Here is a 19,130-nt window from a genome sequence, read left to right as displayed (position 1 = left end):
CCTTTATGGTATAAGGCTTATGTTTCCTCCTTCAAATGTATCTAGTGCCGAAAACATCATGTACCTAATACCAGAAGTACCCTAACACATCCATATCCCTATTCAAATGAAGGGATAACCTCAAGAGGTCTTTTGTGGTAGTTTGAGGTGTATTTCATAGCCATGTATTTTGAAAAAATTTCTTTAGGGTCCCATCACTATGTTTCCTCCCATGAGCATGTAAAGGGCCTTGAGACTCATAACTAGTGCTCAAAATATCCTAATGATGCACGTATCCATACTTGGGAAACAAGGATTCCCTTGGGATGACTAGTGTGGTGGTTCAAGTTGTTAGTCTAGGGAGCTTGATACTTAGAAGCAATCTCTATGGCATAAGGCCCAAGTTTCCTTCCCTTACCATCTGAAGAACCCTAATACTTATAATTGAAGCTCAAATGTACCAATGACATTGATATTTTCATGGTTAATGGTATACATTTGGTAAAATCCTTTAAACATAAAAGTGTGTACAACCTCTTGAAAACATGTGCACATTTCTGTAAGTGCATGCATGCTCCTAGAAGCACATGTGCATTATTAAAATCACATGAAAATTCATAATAATGTGTTCATGCTTTTGATAATATGCACATGATTTTAATAATACACGTGTATTCCTGAAAATTCTAAGTTAGAAAGAATGCATTGTGGTTTAGGGAGCACCAAGGCTATAGTATGAGGATCGTATTCACATTTCCAGGAATGTGCATGGATTCTTGTGTGAGTGGGTTCCTACACTTCCCATTGCCACTTTTTGAACATCAACTTCATCTGAGCACCTCTAAACAAAACAAGGCACATGCAAGAACTCTACAAGCTACTTTGGATTGAAATTTAGATATTATAGAGAAGTTATGCAATATTATTAGACAAACAATAAAACAAATATTTATCTTGAGGAGATTATACCAACCATCAAACTTAGAAAATCCACTTTATTTTTGTATGAGGTAATGCTTTGATTTAATAGTTTTTATTATCTTAACCAAAGAAATAACAACATTTAGAAATACAAAGTTAACCCAAAAATAAAGATCTATCTATAATAGAATCTTTCCAACTTAAAGCACATTGTAGAATTGACTAAATTTTTAAAAAAGTTAGAATGAAATCATTTTATAGAGATACCAATATTAAAACCACTCAAGTAAACAATTTAGGAAAATATGTTATGAGATCTTAAAATCCATGATCCAAAATACCAAGTAATGATTAGCAAAAACACAATTTTATGAAATAATGACCAAGAAAGTAGAGAAAAAAAATTGAAGAAGCTCCAACCATTGTTTCAATTATAAGGTAAGATAATGTGTTATTAAATGTAAGGAAATATGGACAACACAGAAAGTTAGAGATAAAAGGAGCATTACAAGGGAAATCTTAAAGCATGTTTGATGTCTCACAACCTAAAAATAAGATATCCTAATTCATATTTGTTATATATTTTAATGTGTTTTTTTTAATGCTCATAACCTACAAATAAGAGAAGATAATATAAAATGATAACAAGAGTGTGTAAACAGGACCAAAAGATTCCATCAAGAACTAAAGTACAATGTTGGAGTGTTAAAGCAATTCCTATAAAATTAGAAAAGAGCATATGAAAGTAGATACATAATTGTAAAATATTAGAAACTAAAGTAGCTATTTAAACTAAGTTAAGAAAGTACATGATGTGGAGTAGAGTGAAGTGAAAATATAACATAAAAGGTAAGATGCATGATATCTTAGGCTTGAAGGAACTCAAGTCAAAACCATAGGAGAAGAAGTCATATGCCATTTCTAATGATCGATGATGCATGAGTGGACTGAGAGAGGATCTTCTCGCCAAAGTCCTTAATGAGTGTGAAATTATTTATGCAAAAGAGAATGATGTGCTTTGGAGTGTGTTTGACATTAATAGGGCCTAATTATATGAACTTGGGGTGATCCGAAGAGCAAAAAAACATAATTTTTCTAGCATTGAAGATGATGGAAACAAATCTACAACACTCACACCTATATACAAATTTTCCCTTATTTAACTTATCTTTTTTTCCTTTTATTATCCATATCCTAGATCTTAAAAAATATCCCAAATAAACACAACTTAAATGGTATAATCTAATATTTAGCATATCATATATCTATAAAAACTAATAAGAAAATAAATATTTTAATAAAAAATATTTATAATTTTCGAAATATATTAATTATTATTTTAATTGATAAATAAAACTAGGGGGAATAAAAAATTAATAACTAAAACTGAAATTTATGTGACAACCCTCTTATCTTATAATTTTTAATGCATTTGCGATTGAGAGCTATTATGGGCATGGGTGTGAGAAGAGGAGTGAAAGGGATATGGAGGTAAACTATTATGGAGGAGTATAATAATTGGAATGAGAAGAGAACAAGGACTCCCAAAATCAAAAGTATTCGATGCTAATGGCATAGGGCATTAGTTATCTTTTGTGTAGGAACTATTCATTGGAATGTTGGTGCTATTATATTTTATTAAGAGATAATGAGAATATTAATGTCTTTTAGGTTATAGGGGATTAGTTAGGTTATAGGGGATTAGTTATCTTTTGTGTAGGAACTATTCATTGGAATGTTGGTGCTCTTATATTTTATTAAGAGATAATGAGAATATTAATGTCTTTTAGGTTAATTGGATAATTATTGAGTGGAGAAATGTATAATTATTATTTTTATTTTAGAGTTTATGTTTTGGTGTATATTTTTATTATGGTCTATCTCTTATATTATAATGTTTATTCTTTTTTATATGTTTTTGTAAGTTTTGGTGATGGTGGAAGTTTTGTCGAGGGTGAGTGTTTTTTCTGATGTGTTTTCTGTCTCGAATCATATTTTTTCTAGCTTGGCACTAAGTTTATGTTTCTAATTTTCATGATAGAGGGGATTTTTTTGCCACTGTGTTGTTCACTCTCAATATGACCTACTTCCGACTTGGATCTCAATTGTAACCAATGGTGTGTAACACCTTTTTTGTTAATAGAAATCTCTACGATCTATTTTAAAAAAACTATTCATCTAAAGTTTTTTTTTTTTTTTTTTTAAGGTTAAAAAAAATATAAATTTATTTTGGGGCTTTGTCTTTTTTTCTTAATAATGTGATATGCAGAAAATTTTCAAGTCAGATATTTTCAAAACTGAAAAATTGTATTTTCATGTATTTTTCTACTTCAACAAGTTTATGCTACAAAATGAAAATAAACTCTTTCAATCCAATTTGATAGGAAAATACGAGATTCTCATAACGCATGGTGATATTTAAAGCAAGCTACATTAGATAGCCATGAATTTCCTAAGATTTGAGAGGCTCAAATTTCATTTCATGAAGGAGATTTAGACTCATTCACTACACTTTCAAAAGATGGGTAAACATGAAGGGAATCATTTCATATAATGAAAATACCTAAACATAAGAATTGAGAGATTTCTTTTCTTACTTATCTAACATTATTATTTTACTTTATTAAAATTTATTTAATAAAGATTGGTAAAATTTTAATTTCATTTCAATTACAACTATTGTATTATAGATAGTTCTTTCTTTGATAATGAAAATGTCTTTCAAAAAGACTAAATGAAAATTAAACATTTATTATGAATTTTTAGTACACTCGTTAGCTTTCCTATTGATATCCTTGGTTCCACCTATATAATAAATGTTAAGATGATGCAAATATTATCTTGATTATTTTTACCAATATAAACACTATAGCAATTGCAATTATTATTAATATTATGTAATTTGAGGGATTAAATAAACATATATTAAAAAAATTCTTAAAAAATTTCTTTGACTAATGTGGACACTATAATCATTAAAGTTTTTTTACGAAGTAATGTAAGGGATTAAAATAGAAAATATAATGAATAATTTGTTTTAAGCAATTACCTAGTGATTAATGTAAACACTATAATCACTAAAGTTTTTACTGATATGATGTAATGTGCGAGATGAAACTAAAAAGATATTAAAACAATTTGATGTTGAAAAGTGTCAAAGAAAAAAAATGTTAATTTTTTTTTTAATAGGGATATTGAATAAGAAATATGTAATACAATAGTTAACTCGAGGGTTTATATATAATCTTCTTATATAAAGTTTTTTTTAAGATGGGAGGGGCTAGTTCCCTTTAGAAGCATTATGGGCCTTCTTTTTATACATATATTACAAATGCGTGTCAGAACCGACACATCGAGACATATTAAGCCATCATCGGAACAATATGTGCTGCAGTAGCACCGCAGGATTCGAAACTGGCCGGGGGGTGTGCAAACCATCCGCCCCGACTGTCACATCGTGCACTCGCGTGCAATCTTTTTATATAAAGTTTAAAATGCCTAATCATTGAGTTAATCCACCCAACACTCAATCATTAAAAATAACATATTCGACTTATTTACATTGACATACATTAAAAAAAATGTTTAAATAAATATAAATCTTACACATCTAATTTAGACCCTTTTGTGTGATGATAAAGGTTTGAGAAATTCTCATAAGAAATATTTTGAAAACCATTCAACAGATAAAGAGGTCCCTAAATTGTCCATCATGATTTGTTGGAACAACTCCTTTGCGTAAAGGTTGTCATTACAGGAAATCATTTATAATTATAAGCTAAGTTTACTCTTTTAGGGCCATGAAGTTTTGTCTAAATCCATGTTATTAGTTACGAAGTGTTTCAAGTAGTAGCTAGGCATTATAGTAGATAAGGGCATGTGTATAGTTGATTAGAAGAGCATGATGCTCTAATGAAGACCAAATGAGGTAGTATGATGTAAGGTGTTATAGTTACCAAGCTTTTCAAGTAATTGTAGCTAGGCATTATAATAGATAAGGGCACGTGTATCTTATTTTTTTTCTATTGATTGGAAGAGCATGATACTATATTCAAGACCAAAAGAGATAGTAAGATGTAAGATTGAGATAATTACAAATAAGTGAAATTCACTAAATAAGTATGCAAACTATTGCTTGAATTTCATTTCAATAATTTAAAATAAAGAAGTTTATGAACCACATATAACTAATAACATAAATTCATTTTATAATTAAAATTGTAATTATGGCTTGTTTAAATTTCAATTCAATAATTTAAAACAAAGAAGTTTATGAAACCACATACAACTAATAACATAATTTCATTTTATAATTAAAATTGTGATTATGGCTTTAAAGATTAAGAGTTAATTTATTTTATATTTTGCATTAAAAGAAACTTTCTATATCTAGTTTTTTATTCCAACAAACTTTTCTAGTTTTTTCTATTTTTTATAGCTTACAAACTATAACTTCTACATCGATAACCTCTTCCCTAGACTCATATGTGGATATATTCATTCTCAAATCCATTAATTACTTCAATAACATAATCCTGATTTATAACCACTTTCTCCTATTTCTCTACTCCTTTCTATTCTATCTATTAGAGTTGTTTAAATATTGTTAGAATATTAACACATGACTATTTTACCTCTTCGAGGACAAACAATACTAAAAAAATAAAAAAATAATGAGTAGAAAACAAACAACTTGGATGATAAAAAGTTGCATTAGCTAGATTACACAATCAAGTTTTTAATTACCGTGAATTAGATGACCAACAAGTTTTTTAGTTCTAGAATGTACAAAAGCCAAGTCGAGTTGTAATAGATTAGAACAAAAACATTAGTACGAAAAACTTACAGTGGGAAATGTATCATTAGAAGATTGAGACATATTAACATGGTCATTTGGATGTACACATTTTTCACCACGTTTTCTTCCCAGAATCTCCGCAGCACGATTTGCAATTACCTGTTAGATGCATAAAAACCAAAAATGATAAATCTGACATAACGTATAAGTCACTCACTAAAATTAAATCAAAAAAATCAAGAAATGGTTATATTACAAAGTATTGTTAAATTACACAACTTAAGTAGATCATTTAAGATTATTATAGTTATTAAAATTATTTGAGCACACTACAAATTACAATGTTGTATCTACTGTTGATGTTGATTCATAATTAAATGAGAGATTCTAATATAATTGATGACGACAAAATGGCTATAATAAGAAGAGAATGCAACTATGTTATGAATGTCATCTAACCATTTTTAATAAATTTAAAGAGAGGGAGATGTTATCTCATATGCCGATATTGATGTTAAATATATATGTTTATCTACTTATGTGTGCCCTTGAAGAGGGTCATTGCTTATTCTAGTGAGGTTAATTTACAACATCTTGGCCCCATGGAACATTTTGTTACTATTTTTACAATGTCTTCTATTTGTGAATCCCAAAACATTGCTTCCCAACAAATTTCTTCTAATATTGTCCTATTTATAATGTGGCTAAATACATCATAGTAAAGTAAAAAGTGTTATATTTCTTGCACTTACAATTTTCTACACAGTTGGTATGTTTAATATTCCCCATTTTTCTTTGATCCTTCCATCTCTATGTTTTTTTATGGTGTGGTTAAATGCTTCACAATGAAGTAAGAAATGTGTTTCTTCCATTTTTATTTGCACACATGGATGTTCAATATTCTCATTATTTTTTTTATCAGTCCATCTTTGTGTCTCCCATCTTGGCTTATGTGAGTTTGTCCTTAATTTGGTTCATATTTCTTTTCTTTTCATGGATGTTTATTTTAAGATATCAGTATAACTTGATTTGGCTAATTTGGTTTTCTATATAATATTGTTGATATTTTCAATTTTCACATTAAAAGATGTTTAAAACTAATGTTTCATAATCCATTCCATTTGAATTTCTTATACCAACTTTTTCAACCATAGCTCATCATTATGATGAATGTCTCATGAAAAGATATATATTTAACAATGTTGGTAGTATACATTTTTGAAAAAAAAAAGTGCACCACAAAGTTAGTCTTGTTCGGTGTGGAGCCTGATTATCTTCATGATTTTTTAAAGGTTTTTTTTTTTAGCCGTGGTTGGATCCTAGTCCCTAACGGGGGGATGTGTGGGCACTTTCCCCCCCACTACTGATGCTAGGGGGGTCCAGGGAGGGGCGACTGCAATTCTTTGGAGCCCCCCCTTAGCTAGGTTTGGGAGCAACACCCTCAAAGCAAAAATTAGATGAAAATTTGCCTTGTAAAATAATGTCATTTTGTAGTAAGTCTGGACTGTTCATTAGGCAAAAGATATGATGGTAGAAGTTATGTTAATTTATGGTTTTTTCCCCTAGAAGGAAATCCTTGCTTTATATGAGGGAATTGTATTGCTACTGTGAATTATTATTCTATGTGAGAAAGAAAGAGGAGATTGTGTGAGAGCTAAGAGGAAATTACAACATATTTTTTGTAGGCTGTATCTCTTCATTTTGCTAGATAATATAAAAGGAAAGACTGATTATTTCTCTGTGGATGTAGCCCAAAATGGGTAAACCACGTAAATATGTGTCTTTCATGTTTTATGTTTTTCTTTGTTTGTGTTTCTGCAATATTTATGTGTTCCATTGCTCTATTAATTAATTTCTAACAAGTCTAGTATTTAAAACAAGATCAACACTATTACTCATTTATAATTTTAATATATTTAAATCCCATTAATTAAACTACTTAACAAACCCTAACTAACTAAAATGTTTTTAATTAGATCCCTCACTAACTTTATCATAACTAAATCTAATGAATCTAAGCTTACTTTATTAATAAAAGTTGTTCATAACAAGATACTCATATGATGGGTAAACAAGCATTATTGTTTTTGATTCCATCATCTCAATTCAAAGAAACTAGGTTCCTAATTTCTATATCGTCCTTAATGCACCTCTTCGAGAAGTGGTCAAATTTTACAATGGCATTGGAATTGTCCTACTTGATGGGGTGCTTTGTTTTATGAGAATTATTAGGGCCAAGGATTAAATATGGTTATGGGGAGTATCAACTTCTTGTTATTTCATCCTTTACTGAATCTGTTATGAAACCAGCTCAAGAAAAGATAGAAAAGATAGATCAATGCCTTAGAATTCAGCCTCTTCGAGGGGGCAACCTCCTTTACATTACATAAATGAACAATTCTTGGATGATTCAAATGACAAAACCTCCTTTATATATATAGGAGTCTATGGAGTCACAATATAATCCAGCCGGCCTAACAATAATAATATAAAGCCACAAAAATAACAATAGAGGGATTCTATGGGCACATTAATAACAATATGGGGGCAATGGGGGCACAACAATATAAATATGGGGTATAACTACAATAGTAATGGGGTAATCACTAGTATTATAGGGACCCAACATGCCCCTCTCCTTCAAAAAAGTGTTGTCCTCAACGCTTGAGTAGTTCTGGATACTTCTGCATAAAATTCTCATCCTCCCATGTGGAATCTTCAGCGGATAAGTTCTTCCACTTGATAAGGTACTCTGAAATTGATCGATTTCGTAGCTGTCGAGTTCTTGTTTCTATAACTGCTTCCCGTTCCCATATAATTTTTCCTTCCTCGTCAAGTTTTGGCAATATTGTTTGAATTGGGAGCTTGTCGCCTATAACCTTCTTTAAGCATGAAACATGGAAAACTGGGTGCAATCGAGAAGCTGCAGGAAGCTCCAATTTGTATGCCATAGTACCAATCTTTTGCAACACCTTGTACGGACCATAATACTTTGGTGATAATTTATTATCCTTCTTAGCTTGCTTGAGGGACATTTGCTTATATGGTTGTATCCGTAGGAATACCCAATCACCTACATCAAAACTTCTTTCACTGCGATGTTGATCTGCCTGTTGTTTCATTCTATTCTGTGCCAACACGAGGTTATCCTTTAAGAGTTGGAGGACTTGTTGTTGATGTTCGATGTGATGTTCCACTGCCTGAACCTTAGAATTTTCTCTTAAATATGATGTGATGGATGGTGGTTGATACCCATAAAGTGCCATAAATGGGGTCATTTTTGTTGCTGTATGAAAGGAAGTGTTATACCACCATTCAGCAAGAGGCAACCATTTGACCCATTGTGTCTGTTTATCAGATACAAAGCAACGAAGATATCCTTCCAAACATTTGTTTACTATCTCAGTTTGCCCATCAGATTGAGGATGATAAGATGAGCTATGAGCTAACTGAGTACCAAGACAAGAAAATAATTGTGTCCAAAAATTTCCAGTGAAAATGGGATCTCTGTCACTTACAATAATCTTTGGGTTTCCATGTAGCTTTTGAATTGTTTCCATAAATGCAGTAGAAACTGTACTGGCTTTAAATGGATGTGATAATGCACAAAAGTGTGCATACTTGGTAAGTCTGTCAACTACCACCATGATGACACTCTTTCCCTCAGACTTGGGTAAACCTGTGATAAAATCCATTGATACCTCCTCCCAACGTTGGCTTGGAATGGATAAAGGTTGTAATAGACCCGGTGTCTTAATTGTTTCAACTTTATTTTGTTGGCAAACCAAAAATTCTTCCACAAATTTTTGAATATCTGATTTAAGGCCATCCCAAAAAAATTCCTTCTTAACCCTGTGGTAAGTTTTTAAAAATCCTGAGTGCCCTCCTAAGGGAGAAGTGTGCAATTCCATAAGAATCTTTTGTTTTAGCTGGGAATTCTTACAGAGGTATAAGCGATCTTTGTACCATAACAAATCATTTTTCCAGCTAAATGTATCAAACGTACTGGAATCTTGTTGTAGCTTTCGAATAAGTGCCCACACTTCTTCGTCATTCTTCCATTCCTCCCTTGCTTCATTTATCCAATCTGGTTGGATGATAGAAATAGCGCACAACAATGCTTCCACATCCTCATCCTTCCTTGAGAGTGCATCTGCCACCACATTTTGCTTCCCTTTTTTGTAGATGATTTCAAAGTCATAACCCAACATCTTTGTGACCCACTTTTGTTGCTCTTCAGAGGATAATCTTTGTTCTAAAAAGTATTTAAGGCTATCATGATCCGTTTTTACCTTGAAGTGTCTTCCCATTAGGTAGGGTCGCCATTTCTTAAGTGCATGGAGTATTGCCAACATTTCCTTCTCATAAATAGCTTTGCTTAAAAACTTTCCCTTGATTGGACGACTTTCAAAAGCAATGGGTCTTTCATCTTGCATTAGAACAGCACCAATTCCATTTCCTGAAGCATCACATTCCACAATAAAGGTTTTTGTGAAGTCCGGTGTAGCTAAGACCGGTGCTTGGCACATTGCCTCTTTAAGATGTTCAAAGGCCTTTGTTGCTTCCGGAGTCCATGAAAATGCATCTTTCTTCAATAATGTTGTTAGAGGTGCTGCTATTCTCCCATAATTCTTAACAAACTTGCGATAATACCCTGTCAACCCAAGAAATCCGCGCAAATGCTTTATGGATGTGGGGATTTTCCATTCCTTAATGGCTTTAATTTTGCTAGGGTCTACCTTAACTCCTTCATGAGATACAATATGACCCAAATATTCCACCTCCTGGACTCCAAAGAAACATTTGGATCTTTTGGCATATAATTGTTTCTCCTCCAATAGTTGTAGCACCCTGTCAACATGTTCAACATGATCCTTCCAAGACTTGCTGTAGATAAGTATATCATCAAAAATACTAACACAAATTTCTAAGGAATGGTTTGAAAATTGAATTCATCAAACCTTGAAATGTTGAAGGTGCATTGGTAAGGCCAAAAGGCATGACCAAAAATTCATAATGACCCTCATGAGTTCTAAATGCCGTTTTCGGAATGTCTTCAATCTTCATTCTGATTTGATGATATCCTGAACGAAGATCCAACTTGGTGAAGTAAATTGATCCATGCAATTCATCCAGTAATTCATCAATGACAGGAATGGGGAACTTATCTTTAATAGTGAGCTTGTTGAGCTCCCTATAATCCGGACACATGCGCCATGATCCATCCTTCTTGTGCACCAATACTACTGGAGCAGAGAAAGAACTTTGACTCGGTTGAATTATACCAGCCTCTAGCATTTCTGCAACCATACGTTCAATTTCACTTTTTTGGACATAGGGATATCTGTACGGCCTGATGTTTGGAGGAACACTTCCTGGAATCAGATGAATAGCATGATCATGATCACGCATAGGTGGGAGACCTTTGGGAGTCTCAAATACCTTGGAATGATTGTCCAGGACTTTTTGGAGATCTGGAGAAATAGATGATTCTAATGTGGAAACATCTAGCAAACATAATTGTGCAATTACACCCCTTTGCTCCTTTTTTAGAAGCTTTGTCATACCATTAGAGCTGATTATCTTTCCTAGTTTCCCTGCAATACCCCTTAATTCAACTTCCTTTCCTTCCACAGAAAATTTGATGAAAAGTTCTTGAAAATTAAAAGCTATTGTACCCAAGGATTGTAGCCATTGGACTCCTAGTACAACATCAGCACCTCCCATTGGAATGGAAAGCATTGGGCTAGTCAATACATATTCTCCCATGGATAGCTTGATATTATGGCACTTTCCAGAGCAATTTATTGTTCCTCCATTTGCAATCATCACTTGACACTCTAGTGCTGGATATAGGAAGCAATTCAATTCTTTTGCTACCCTACAATGAATAAAATTGTGGGTGCTTCCTGAATCAATCAACACTATCACCTTTTTCTTCTTGATTTGTCCTTCTATCTTGATGGTTTGAGGAGTGGTAATTCCCGCCAATGCATTACAAGATATGGTCGGATTTATTTGTTCTTCATCTAGGCTTTGTTCTTGGAGCATATCCTCTTCTTTTGACCTTTCTTGCTCCTTTTCTTCTTCCTCTTCACAATCTATGTAGAATAATTTCTTCTCAGCACACTTATGACCTTTAGTGTATTTGCTATCACAACTGTAACAAAGCCCTTTTGCTCTTTTTTCTTCCAATTGTTGTGGTGTCAACCTTATAGGTTGTGGAAGACTAGGGGCAACTGCACTTCCGTCTTTATAGTTGTGAGTGGTATGCTTCCTGGTTGCCATAATTTTTCTTTCCATTTTTCTTGCTAACCTGAATGCCTTCTCTAATGAATCAGGTTCCCAAAGTCGAACATCATGTTGGATATTATCCTTTAAAGACCCTATGAACACATCAATCCTATGCTCCTCTGGAATATCTTTTACCCTTATGTTCAATTTTTGGAACTCCTCAATGTGCTCCATTATTGAACCCTTTTGTTTGAGACTTATCAATTGGCTAAAAAAAGTGTTGCTTTTTGTATCCTCATAATGTGTTATCAATTCTTCATTAAAAATTGCCCAAGTGATAAATTGTTTACGAGAGCAAAGCCATTGATACCATACAAATTGATTTGGTTCCAAATATAAAGTTGCCATACGTACCTTTTGTGTGTTTTGCACATTATTGAGATCGAAGAACTGCTCCATCTGTAATATCCATGTGGTGGGATCCTTGCCATCAAACTTCCTCATATCAATTTTTGGAATATGGTGGGTCTTCGATCCAACATTAGAGTCTATGGAATCATGATTAACATTTCTTTTGTTCACATCATGAGTTTCCTTTACAACCTTTTCACCATTAGTAAGTATTTCTTGTAGAAAATTTGTCAAATCTGTCTTCAAATCTGCCATGTCTATCTTCAAATCGGTCCTCAAATCTGTCTTCAGATCATCCATCTTAGCTTCCATGCCCTTTATCTTAGATTCCACGCCATTTATCTTAGCATCTGTTAGCTTTTGTGAGCGTGACATTTGTTGCACTTGTTCTTGTAATTTTGATATATCATGTAGCATTTCTTCCTCTTCTTCATGAGTCATGCTAGAGCTTTCAGGTTCCTTACTAGGTGTTTGCATTTTCTTTCCTCGGGGCATCAGTTACCGATAATAATGCTTTACTATGCCCTTTGAATTCCTTCAAACCAAGCTTATGCAAAAATAAAAAATAAAAACTACACACCTTTTTTTACTTTGTAGAAGCCTGATATTGAATCTGATGTATCGCTGTAATTTTGAATCATTCAGTTCTGAAATTGTGACCTGTAGTAGCCTTCTATGTCCTCTTTCCAATGCCACTAGTCTGATCCAAATTGGATTCTCCAAGAAAGAGTTATGCACAATCTCCCGCAGTGACCTGATTATAGACTAGTTCAGTAGAGCGAACTTGTATGAAGTTCCACGTGTCACTGTTTCAACCTTTGACTCTAAAAAATATATAAAAGAAAACTACAGTTCGTCCTCTTTTTGTACCTTCTTACGAAATTTCAATCCGATGCTCATAAAGAAAGTTATGACGATTTTCCCCAGGTCACATGTTTTGAGTGTAATTCAGGAGTCTGCAAAAAGACCAACTTCCTGAGATCATATCTCCAAAAATATCATGCGAAAAGCTCTAAAATTCGGACCCAAGGTTCAGTGCGATTTCTTCTCAAATGGGTTTTTTTTGCGACTTCTGAAACGTCACAGAAAAAAGTTATAGCTAAAATGCCACGATGACCTGTTTGGAGCATCGAAACCCTAGAATCCAAAGCTCTGATACCAAATGTTATGAAACCAGCTCAAGAAAAGATAGAAAAGATAGATCAACGCCTTAGAATTTAGCCTCTTCGAGGGGGCAACCTCCTTTACATTACATAAATGAACAATTCTTGGATGATTCAAATGACAAAACCTCCTTTCTATATATAGGAGTCTATGGAGTCACAATATAATCCAGCTGACCTAACAATAATAATATAAAGCCACAAAAATAACAATAGAGGGATTCTATGGGCACATTAATAACAATATGGGGGCAATGGGGGCACAACAATATAAATAAGGGGTATAACTACAATAGTAATGGGGTAATCACTAGTATTATAGGGACCCACAAACCCTAACTAACTAAAATGTTTTTAATTAGATCCCTCACTAACTTTATCATAACTAAATAATTTTAATATATTTAAATCCCATTAATTAAACTACTTAACAAACCCTAACTAACTAAAATGTTTTTAATTAGATCCCTCACTAACTTTATCATAACTAAATCTAATGAATCCAAGCTTACTTTATTAATAAAAGTTTTTCATAACAAGATACTCATATGATGGGTAAACAAGCATTATTGTTTTTGATTCCATCGTCTCAATTCAAAGAAACTAGGCTCCTAATTTCTATATCGTCCTTAATGCACCTCTTCGAGAAGTGGTCAAATTTTACAATGGCATTGGAATTGTCCTACTTGATGGGGTGCTTTGTTTTATGAGAATTATTAGGGCCAAGGATTAAATATGGTTATGGGGAGTATCAACTTCTTGTTATTTCATCCTTTACTGAATCAAGTGTGTAATCTCTCAATTGCAAGTCCTGTTGCATAGATAATTGATTTTATGAACCCCCTTCTACTATTTAGAATCAACTTGATATTTAACCATTATAATGAGTTTATGAATAATGATAGGTGGAGAAAATATTTTCTTGATCCACATTTTATTCATAATATGAGCAATATTTTTAGTAGTTTATTAATTGTATTAAAAAGGGAATCCTTACACTCCACCTTTGAATCATTTGAATTTTTATTCCTTGTTTGCTTACACATCCTTTGAATGACCCCATCAACTTGCCAATCTTTGTACCATTATCTTTGAACACCTTTTTAAAGTGTTGTTTCTCCCACTCCAAATGTTCAATATTGGATATTCTCAAAAATGGTCTATAAGCACAGTTAGAACCTCAAACTTTTGGAATGGATTTTCATGCAAATGAACATGTAGATACTATTTGATATGGTTCTTCTTCCTATAAACTTAACGAGAAATGTAACAATTAGGTTTCTAAGTCAAAACCACATATAAGAAAGGTAGGTAGGGTCTTTTTTCTCAATTTCTATGTTGAACTTAATATGCTCTAATTATTTATTAATATTATCCATCAATTTTTCAATCTCTCTTTCCCATGAGGCCACTTAAAACTGGCATTAGCAACATATTTATCCACCTATTTTGGTTTGATGTGAAAGACCTAAGTTTTCACTCAAAATATTCAATGAAAATATTGGATATTATCTTTGAAAATGGACAACTCATAGTAACATCCTAACCATGTTTCTCATGAATCTCACTTTGAAGCTAAAACAAGTGGACTTGAGGCACAACTCAACAAAACCAATTGTGTTTTGGATAGTAACCCATTTTACAATTCCAATATCGTTCTTTATAGAGATCATTGTATACTGCAACACAATATCAAAGCTTATAATAAAGTCATCATTGTCAACTTGAATACCTTTGATTTTGTTCACAAAAAATATTGAATCTTTAATGAATGATCTGTGGGCCCAAAAAAAGGTTTGAACTTTCCAAATACTTAATAAGAGCATATGTGGCAAATCTTATAATGTTGTAGTATTATTATTATTTTTTCTTTTTCTTCCCTTTCCATTTGAATTTTTCGTAATAATCTTGTAAGCGAATTTTAAGCTCCATTTTATCTAGAAAATTGCTCTCTTCTATTATATTCTAGCTTTCTAGACAATTTTTGCATTGCATTTACTATGTGTTATTTCTTCCTTTCAAGACCTATATGTATATTATTTTAGGTTTCTTTTTGTTTTCCATGTCCATTAATATTTTTTTAAATAGAATAAACTTCCTACTTTATTTCAATTCTATCATGTGTAAACTTGTTTATGCTTTAATGATTTCATAAGGCATGGTTTCCTTATCCAGAGAAAGGTTGTTTCCAGTTGCTCTTTCACTCTCTCCATCTAGATCTATTTGTTTTTGAAATTCTCGACCCCCGTATCTTCCACCAAAGTACTATATCACTGTCATTATAAATATCTAGAAGAATGAGTGGATCAGTCCCCAATAAAAAACAATCTAGGGTTTATTACATATGTTTTATAGTATAGAGGTTGCATTCCATTCATTTTTTAGTTATTTCACTTTTCATACTTCTACATTTAACTTTTCTTTAAACTCTAAGCAAAGGTATTTTTAATTCTATGTGATTAAAGGTTTTTTTAATTCTATGTGATTGAAGCTAATTTGAGCTTGATTTGACCTCCATTTGGTGAAAATAACACTACCTTGGTGTTTCCTATGCTAACTTCCATACCTACTTACATGAAAAAGGTTTCGGGTGTCGATAAGAGATCCTAAAAGATAATTTCCTTGATGTTATAATGAAATCATATGCATGTACTGGGATTTTGTATTCTAGAAAAATGTCTCAAGGTAATTCAAGGGAAGCCTCCCATATTAGTGGAGGTATCCCATTGAGGTAGACTACCACACCTCACACAAGGAAATTTGAATTGGGCACTTGACAACAAGAAAGTAGCCTAATTCCCAAAAATATTAGCAAAAACTAATGGAGCTAATTAGTCAGGTCTATTTGGTGAGATTTTTATTATAATACTTGTTACATTGTGACTCCTCCTTCCCCTCTTGTTTACATGAAATTACAGTTTATTTATGTATGGACTAAATAATGTGGGACAAAGGAGGAAGCCTTTCTAACATGTACACTATTTAATATTGTTGAATATCTCTAACAATTTGTCTTGAATTTTTGTTTTGGTGAGGCCTCATGCATATAATATGTGGACCATTACTCTTCACATGTCTAGAACACTTATTCCCACAAGCATTTAAAATAGTTTCTCTCATGTATATGTGTCAAAGGAACTTTTGAATCCCATAAAACAATACCACAATTTCCCCTCCTTTTTGTTCCATATCCTTTCCATCTTGTTCCTTAAAGTAAGGAAATGGTTAGATGTAGAGTATTTTGGTATGAGCTCCTTTTTCCCTATGGCTATTTTTTGTATCTTGCCCACTTGTTGACTCTTCTCTCTCACTGATCCCCTAGGTCAATTAGGAAAATAATGGATTTCTTATCATTATAGTCTATAATTCCTTTAAATGTGGGAAAGATAAGGTTCGTCACCAATTTTTTGGGAAACCTCCTATGGTCATCTAACTTAGTGATATTTCAATCTAAGTGCAACACCCCTTTTTAATTCACAAAATAATAATGTATATATGTACATGATAAATGGATAAAATTCAAACACTATAATATGTCGTGTGCTACCTTGAATGATAATAAGAGGTACTTTATAGGTTTCAAAAGGAGAAGAAAAAGGGAATGTAGGGTCGTAACTCTACAAGAGGGGAAAGAAAGGGGGTTTAAAGGGATCAAAGGGAATAAAGGAATATAATATTATTTTATTGATAATCCTAATTCCGTAGTCCTACTTAATTATCATTCATTAATCCTTGGGATTAGTTATATGAAAGTAGAAATGTGTAGTTCCCATGAAGATACACAATCTCTGTTTAGCGTGCAAATATATTCCACAATTTTGTGCATGTAAGGGGATTTTTCACATTCATTCTTCTTAGAGGTTTTGGTCCTAGAAGTCAAGTCACTATATGATTTCTAAAATGGAGTTATGGAAATAGCTATCATGAAACTATTTGGAAACTATGTTGATTTTTCATAGGCCCTTGATCTGGTCTATGACTAGATCCTAGCACATAAACACACTAGGAACCCCAACACAAAAGCACTTTGCACAACATAAATATTCAATAGTGAAATCAATTTAGTGCACATATTTATGATCCCAATGCTCAATTATTTTATTACTTCATTAATAAAATAATCATGGGGCTCCCATACTAGGGATCATAGCCCTTGATCATTAATACAACTAGTATATATCGTATACAACTAGGGCTTGTAGTCTGCAACATCAGATCTACTATCTTACCACAAAAAATAAATAAGAAAAAACACTTGGCTTATTGTTGAAGTATCCCGTCTAGATCATCCCTTTATGCTTTTGTTGTCCTTGACATATGACAAGTCCTTTTCCTCCTTTGATCAACTACTCACAAGGGTTTTGCTTCCCCAAAACCTCTACACTCTTTAGTTCCACAAATATAGCTTCTCACAGTGAAGTGGCCTCTTCCAATCATTGTACATTAGCCTCCACAAATTTTCCTTCACACAAAGATCTTGTTGTGGGGTCACTGTACATAGGGATACACAAGTTTGCCTTCTCTCAGTGATCTGTCTCATCAAACTCACTGATCATAGGCCTATATAACAACACTCACAACTACATTGCTTCATCAACTATGACTGCATATAGAGTACAACACAAGTTGTCCAAACCCTCTTTATGAATAATCCTCAAACCAATATACCTTAGCAATCAATCTTCATCAATATTCAACCCTTCACATCATCCCACAATCCTCTCTTCATTATTGAAATAGTCCGCTGCCACTATTCCCAAATTGAGACTAACTCAACCTCCTTTAGAGCTCATCTTGCCCACAAAACCTTGCTTTGCTACTTCAAATTTTTTAGCCCAATAATTTGAGGCTAAACCAACCTCTTTTAGGACTCATCCATCCTCCTTTACACACATAACAGAGCATTCTTTAAGACAGAGAATTTTGGTGATGAATACTTGCTTGGAAAGACCTTTGCTAGGGATTGTAGATGCATAGAACCAACGTGCATGTTTCTCCCAAAAATTGACCTGAACCAAGCCCTTTTTGGATGAACACCTTCCCTAGAATCTCGACCTCCTATATGAGCTAAATCAAACTTCCTTAGCACAAAAAATTAGATGCTAATCTTCACTTTAAGGCTGCAGATTCTTCTTGAGATATGTGACTCCCTCTTGGGCAAAGATCTCACAAGAAATATTTTTGTTGTTGTAGATATGAACTTGTTCATGGATTCCCTTTCAACTAACCCTAAAATATCTCTTTATTTGCAAAATAATCCTCCAAAGCTTTAGATATCAAGGGTGGATCTCAGAATTTGGCCTAAGATCATGCCCTAAACAAACTCGGTTTGACCTTAGCCCTCCAAAAACCTTCTCTTTTGCTAATCTTATCTTAGCCTTCATGAGTTGCATCTTCTCCAAGAGTAATCAACCTCCATGAAAAAATATCATCCCTCCTAGGTCTCTCTCAGCACAAGAGCAATTATATATTCTCTTGCATTCCATATCTCATGAACCTTATCTTAGGCTCTTTAAATACTTTTTCTTGGGTCACTTAAGAAATCTTCTATATCTAGGATTTTTCGCTTCTTTAACCCTTAGAATAAATTATTATTTCTTTCTTGGTCCTAAACCCCTTACTTG

At 32.9% G+C, this 19,130-nt stretch overlaps 1 protein-coding gene across 1 annotated transcript in view; it reads right to left on the bottom strand.

Annotated features, from left to right (window-relative positions):
- LOC149154742 (fumarate hydratase 1, mitochondrial-like) overlaps positions 1-19,130 on the bottom strand; it is a 182,106-nt gene that overhangs the window by 125,760 nt on the left and 37,216 nt on the right. Inside the window, exon 4 of the mRNA XM_089439505.1 lies at positions 5,747-5,857. Within this exon, the coding sequence (XP_089295631.1) occupies positions 5,747-5,857 (111 nt within the window). The remainder of the gene's footprint in view (positions 1-5,746; positions 5,858-19,130) is intronic.

This window comes from Pinus tabuliformis, chromosome 9 (genome assembly GCF_031772625.1).
Source record: "Pinus tabuliformis cultivar Carrire ecotype Pingquan chromosome 9, CPIR1, whole genome shotgun sequence".
NCBI classification, from domain to species: domain Eukaryota; kingdom Viridiplantae; phylum Streptophyta; class Pinopsida; order Pinales; family Pinaceae; genus Pinus; species Pinus tabuliformis.
The sequence above is the reverse complement of the archived record's forward strand: the minus strand, read 5'-3'. Positions and strand labels throughout refer to the sequence as shown.